At 33.6% G+C, this 6,485-nt stretch overlaps 1 protein-coding gene across 1 annotated transcript; it reads left to right on the top strand.

The window, feature by feature from the left end:
* The first annotated feature begins 1,331 nt into the window (after positions 1 to 1,331).
* On the top strand, positions 1,332 to 3,552 carry LOC114325611 (heat shock protein 68-like). The gene has a single exon (XM_050662928.1). It carries the CDS (start codon positions 1,456 to 1,458, stop codon positions 3,415 to 3,417), a length of 1,962 nt encoding a protein of 653 aa, XP_050518885.1. The 5' UTR covers positions 1,332 to 1,455; the 3' UTR covers positions 3,418 to 3,552.
* The last annotated feature ends 2,933 nt before the right edge of the window (positions 3,553 to 6,485 follow it).

Here is a 6,485-nt window from a genome sequence, read left to right as displayed (position 1 = left end):
GGATTGCACTGGATTCGAACTTAAGACCTCTCGATCTCTGGTCGAATGCCATAACACGCTACGACGACTGTGTCTGTATCGGTTCGGACGTAGCTAATCACCCAATGACAATTCACGGTAACAAACAGACAAGGTGTGAAGTATAATAAATATACAATAAAATGTTTTAATAATACTCATCTTACTCCTGAGGAAGGCAAAACCAAAGACACAAAAATTATAATAAATATATTTACTTATAACACTAATATATTCTTTTCACACCTTTTCTTGCACTGATATATTTCATAAATAGAATGATTTAGCAACTAAACGCCATACTGTCTGTGTGCGCATGCGCCCAGTATTATGAAATTTTACTCTCAATCGCGCCTAAAGAAGTATAACTTCAAAAAATCACTAAAATCGAACAACAGGTTTAGAAAATACAAGTTATCAAAAATGTCCCATTTTTCAGGTGGTGCGTTAATTTTGATGCTTAGTGTATTTCTAACAAAATTGTAATTTCTTTAAAGTAACAACTTATTCGGAGTTATGCTCATGATCATATCTATAAAATTTTAAAATGCATCTCCTCTATAATCGTCTTTTTTGACTTATGTCTACGTCATAGGCGTAACCAGGATGATCCTAAGGGGGGGGTTACAGCTACTGGAAAGGGGGGGTTACAACTACTGGAAGGTCTCTGAAGGGTATGGTGTTAAGCGTATAGAGCTCAAAGTACATCCCAATGGGGGGGGGGTTATAACCCCCAAAACCCCCCCTGGTTACGCCTATGGTCTACGTTCTTGCGAAGCGGCGATATATTAACATGATACATAAAAAGGAAGATAGTGATAAATGCAAAAACTACAGCTGGTTAGTGTGGTAGCAGGTATGGGCACTTTATATGGGAAATACTGAAAGAAAACTTAAAAAAAATTATCTCAAATAAAATCTTAGATAATCAAGCAGGATTCACTGCAGGAAGGTCTTTTTTATGAAAATTGTAGAAAACGGTTTTTAATAAAATTGTCACAAAATTTGAACATTCTTGGCAAACAATAATTAATATAGATAAAAAAATATTTTAATTAAATTCCTCAAAGACGCCATTTATCTTAAAAGGCTTATTTAATCATAAATAAATAATTTCAACGATATTTTAATTTTTTGTAATAAATGTGAAACTTATTTAGTATTTCAAAAAGTGAGTGCAATTGATCCACTCCCTTAGAAAGTTCCAGATGCTTTATGCGCCTTCTCTAACGTTCGGAAATGGTCGATACTCTTTCGAGAATAATCGAGTCAATTTAGCCGTTTATATAAAAGCAGTCGACTGGCGCGAGTTTTCAGAATATTCGAATTATCAGTCGAGTAGTATACAACTGATATTTGAAGTTGTCAAGTGAATTATTTGACATTTTTCGAAAGTTAGTGCAGTAAAACGTAATATTGTGCGAAATTACATCAAAAATGGTTAAATCTCCAGCAGTTGGTATCGATTTGGGCACCACGTATTCCTGCGTGGGTGTCTGGCAACATGGAAAAGTGGAAATCATCGCCAACGACCAAGGCAACAGAACAACACCCAGCTATGTTGCTTTCACAGATACAGAGCGTCTCTTGGGGGACGCTGCGAAGAATCAAGTGGCGTTAAATCCCAGCAACACAGTTTTCGATGCCAAGCGTCTCATCGGCAGAAAGTTCGACGATCCAAAAATCCAGCAAGACATCCAGCATTGGCCGTTTAAAGTTATAAGTGATGGTGGCAAGCCTAAAATCCAAGTAGAGTTCAAGGGTGAACGTAAAACCTTCGCTCCAGAAGAGATTAGTTCGATGGTTCTTACAAAAATGAAAGAAACTGCAGAAGCTTATTTGGGTACCAAAATAGTAGATGCCGTCATTACCGTTCCAGCCTATTTCAACGATTCACAAAGACAAGCTACCAAAGATGCCGGTGCTATAGCTGGTCTCAACGTTTTGAGAATTATTAATGAACCAACAGCAGCAGCCTTAGCTTATGGTCTTGACAAAAATCTGAAAGGTGAAAAGAATGTACTCATCTTCGACTTGGGTGGAGGTACCTTTGATGTTTCCATTTTGACCATCGATGAGGGCTCATTGTTTGAAGTAAAATCCACAGCTGGTGACACTCATCTTGGTGGCGAAGACTTCGACAACAGGTTAGTCAATCATTTTGCTGATGAATTTAAGAGAAAATATAAGAAAGATTTGACGAGTAATCCTAGAGCCATAAGAAGACTAAGAACAGCAGCTGAAAGGGCAAAACGTACTTTATCATCCAGTACTGAAGCCACACTTGAAATTGATGCCCTTTACGAAGGTATCGACTTTTATACCAGAATCAGCAGAGCAAGATTTGAAGAATTATGCTCAGATTTGTTCAGAAGTACGTTACAACCAGTTGAGAAAGCCCTGAATGATGCCAAACTAGATAAAGGGCACATCCATGATATTGTTCTTGTCGGTGGCTCTACTAGAATTCCAAAGATCCAGCAACTGCTACAAAATTTGTTTAATGGAAAAACTCTGAACCTTTCCATCAACCCAGATGAAGCAGTAGCATATGGAGCCGCAGTACAAGCAGCTGTTTTAAGTGGAGAGACCCATTCCAAAATCCAAGATGTCTTATTGGTTGATGTTGCTCCATTATCTCTAGGTATCGAAACAGCAGGAGGGGTGATGTCGAAAATCGTCGAAAGAAACTCTAGAATTCCATGTAAACAAACCCAGACGTTTACAACATACGCTGATAACCAACCTGCAGTAACCATCCAAGTATTTGAAGGTGAAAGAACTATGACGAAAGATAACAATCGTCTGGGAACATTTGATCTCACTGGCATTCCTCCTGCACCTCGTGGAGTTCCAAAGATTGAAGTTACCTTCGACTTAGATGCCAATGGTATCCTTAACGTTTCCGCTAAAGACACAAGCTCAGGCAAATCACGCAACATCACCATAAAGAATGACAAAGGGCGATTGACACAACAAGAAATCGACAGAATGTTATCGGAAGCCGAAAAATACAAAGAAGAAGATGAACGACAGAAAGAGAAAATAACAACAAGAAACCAACTTGAAGGGTACATTTTCCAACTAAAACAAGCTGCTCAAGAATCGGGAGACAAGCTATCAGCTGAAGACAAAGCTACTGTTGAACGAGAATGCGATAGTTGCTTGAAATGGTTAGACCGCAACACTTTAGCTGACAAAGAAGAATACGAAGACAAACAAAAAGAATTGACTAGAATTTGCAGTCCAATTATGTCCAAATTACACCAATCTGGAGGTCAAGGCAACACTCCTTATGGTGGAGGGATGCCGGGAGGTTGTACAGGACAAACGGCTGGTGATGGTTATGGAGGAAAACAAGGAGACGGAAGTGGACCAACCATTGAAGAAGTAGATTAAATTTATCATTTTTTCGATATGATTTCTTTTTGTAAGACTGATTTTTTAGTTGTAACATATTTCTATAATTTTTCTACCTCATATACTCATGTACTTTGTTTTTAAGTAATTATTAAATAAACAATGTTTAATTATTGTAGTTTTTATTTGTCTGTGTATCAGGGTTGGCAGGTTTAAACCAACATGCTTAAAACCTTGGTTTCTGGTTTTTTTCTTAAAACAACCAGTTGGTTTGAACCTAGATTTTTTATTGAACCTCCAAACTGGTGTTTTTTTATTTTTGTTACAGTTGCCGCAAATGAAGAAAATTGAGATATATAAATTCTGTTTTTTTCTTTCGAACTTCGTTATTTTGAATATTATTACGTTTGAAGATGTTTTTTTGTTATATTAATTTTTTGTGTGTAAATGAAAATAAAAGTTGTCTTAATCATTGTTTCATTGTTTATTACTATTATTTTATAAAATAATTTACATATTCATTTTTAAAGTATTAAGACTTATTATACTTTGTATCAAATAAACCTAGTTAAAACCAAATAAACCTGGTTTGAACCAAATAACTTGGTTTTTTCGAAAAAACCTTGGTTATTGCCAACCCTGCTGTGTATTCCTGATTGGTGATTAAGCTCCATTCCTTTCAATTTTTGTTTTCCTTCATTCTGTTAATATTTTCTCTGACTTGATCTTCCCATCTGCACTTTGGTCTGCCTGTAGATCTTGTATTTGTAGGTCTCCACTTTTCTTAATGTTTTCTTTATTAATTTATCTTCTTCTCGTCTTAGTACATGCCCGACCCATTTCAAGCTTTGAGCCTTTATATGTCTTATATATCTTGTCCATTTATCTAGTGTCTAAACTCTCCGTCTTGGATTTTTTTGGTCTAAGAATTCTTCTAAGGATCTTTCTTTCTGTTATTCTTATCTTATCTTCGTCTCTACTAGTCAGGCACATTGTCTCTGCTACATACGTATATGTGGTTATAACAGGTTTTATACATTTTCATTTTGGTGTCTTTGCTGATATGTCTGTCTTTTAGTAGTTTTTATCATTTTCAATATGTTCTATTACCAGCTTTTACTTTTTCAGTTATCCCTGCGCTCCTGCCGTTTGAGCTGTCTATATATAGTATTTTTACTACAAAAGCGATATTACGTAGGTCAAAATTTTTGACGTAAGAGAACTGTCAAAACATTAGAATGTGACTTTTCATTATTGCCATGTTAATATAAACATGGCAATAATGAAAAGTCACATTCTAATGTTTTGACAGTTCTCTTACGTCAAAAATTTTGACCTACGTAATATCGCTTTTGTAGTAAAAATACTATACTTAAATTTCTCTACGATTTATCTGTTATACTTTTTCCTTGCAAGTAAGCCCTAGAGATAGCAGACTACTGTGCTATAATTATACAGTATGTCCCTACAAGTTGTATCCATATGGAAAACTTTTTTATTATTAATTTTACGAAAAAAAGTTATTTTTTAATAAAAAGTTCTGCATGGTCCAAAACCCAAGATTCAACCATCGGATATCAAATTTTATGAATGTTATACGAGATATGTCAAAAAGTTTGAATTTCACTCGAGAGTAAAGTAGCTTTATTTTTCACAATATTGAAAATTGATATTATGAAAAGTTGTTTGGAATAAAAACTATATTCTAATATGCAATTACATCGTTCTAATTGAAATTTTTTTTTAAATTATGGATGACTAACATTATTTTCAGTTATTTCAATTCTGATAACTCTTTTATTATTAATTTTACAAAAAAAATGATTCTTAATAAAAAGTTCTGGATTGTCTAAAACCTAAAATACAACCATCTTATATCAAACTTTATCAATTTTATACGAGGTATGTCAAAAAAGATAAATTTAGATCAAAAGTAAAGTACCTTTATAGTTCAGAATATTTCAATTAGAAAGATGTATGGTTTATTCCACGAATATACGACTGTTTTGGATTATCGCGACAACGAATATTTTAGTGTGCAACATAAGAAGTACGAAAGTATTTTGCTCTAAGAATTACTCCAATAAACAACATAATTTGCAATTTACTTTCGTTCTTCATATTTTGCGCAGTAAAATATTCGTTGTCGTGATAATCCAAGAGTGTCGTATATTCGTGGAATGGGGTATAATTACATATTGAAACATAGTGTTTAATTGTAAATAACTTTTCATAATAACAATTTTCGATATTGTGAAAAATAAACGTATTTTACTCTTGAGCGAAATTCATATTTTTTGAAATACCTCGTAAAAAATTGTTAAAATTCGACATAAGATGGTTGTATTTTAGGTTTTAGACCATGCAGAACTTTTTATTAAGAATCACTTTTTTTCGTAAAATTAATAATAAAAGAGTTATCTGAATTGAAATAACTGAAAATAATGTTAGTTATCCATAATTTTTCAAAAAAAAAAAAATTTCAATTAGAAGGATGTAATTGCGTACTAGAATATAGTTTTTAATTCCAAACAACTTTTCATAACAGCAATTTTCAAAATTATGAAAAATAAAGCTACTTTACTCTTGAGTGAAATTCAAACTTTATGACCTAACTCGTATAATATTCAAAAAATTTGATATTTGATGGTTAAATCTTAGGTTTTGGACCATGCAGAGCTTTTTATGAAGAGTAACTTTTTTTCGTAAAATTAATATTAAAAAAGTTTTCCATATGGATACAACTTACAGGGACATACTGTATATCACATATTATTAAATCATACCAGAATACCCTCCTATTAACCAATTTTCTAACTGAAGGGTCAGGTGTAAGAACGATGAATGTTTATCTGGAAGCATTTTCGGTAAAATGAAAAACAAAAGTTACATAATCATTGTTTTTTCCCCTTGCATCCAATCTTCCGGCATGTTTTAAGGCAATTCTCATCGTTATTTAGTCCATGTGGTGAGACCGCTCCCGTCTGAAAAAATTTCTGATTAGGTTTTTTTGTGGATTCCTATTCAAAAATGTCCCCTTTAAACAAATACAAAAGTCCACCTTTTTTGACCCGAAAAATATTGTTTTAGGTTTTTTGGATCATTCT

The sequence above is a fragment of the Diabrotica virgifera genome, chromosome 9 (assembly GCF_917563875.1).
Source record: "Diabrotica virgifera virgifera chromosome 9, PGI_DIABVI_V3a".
Classification (NCBI taxonomy): domain Eukaryota; kingdom Metazoa; phylum Arthropoda; class Insecta; order Coleoptera; family Chrysomelidae; genus Diabrotica; species Diabrotica virgifera.
The sequence above is the reverse complement of the archived record's forward strand: the minus strand, read 5'-3'. Positions and strand labels throughout refer to the sequence as shown.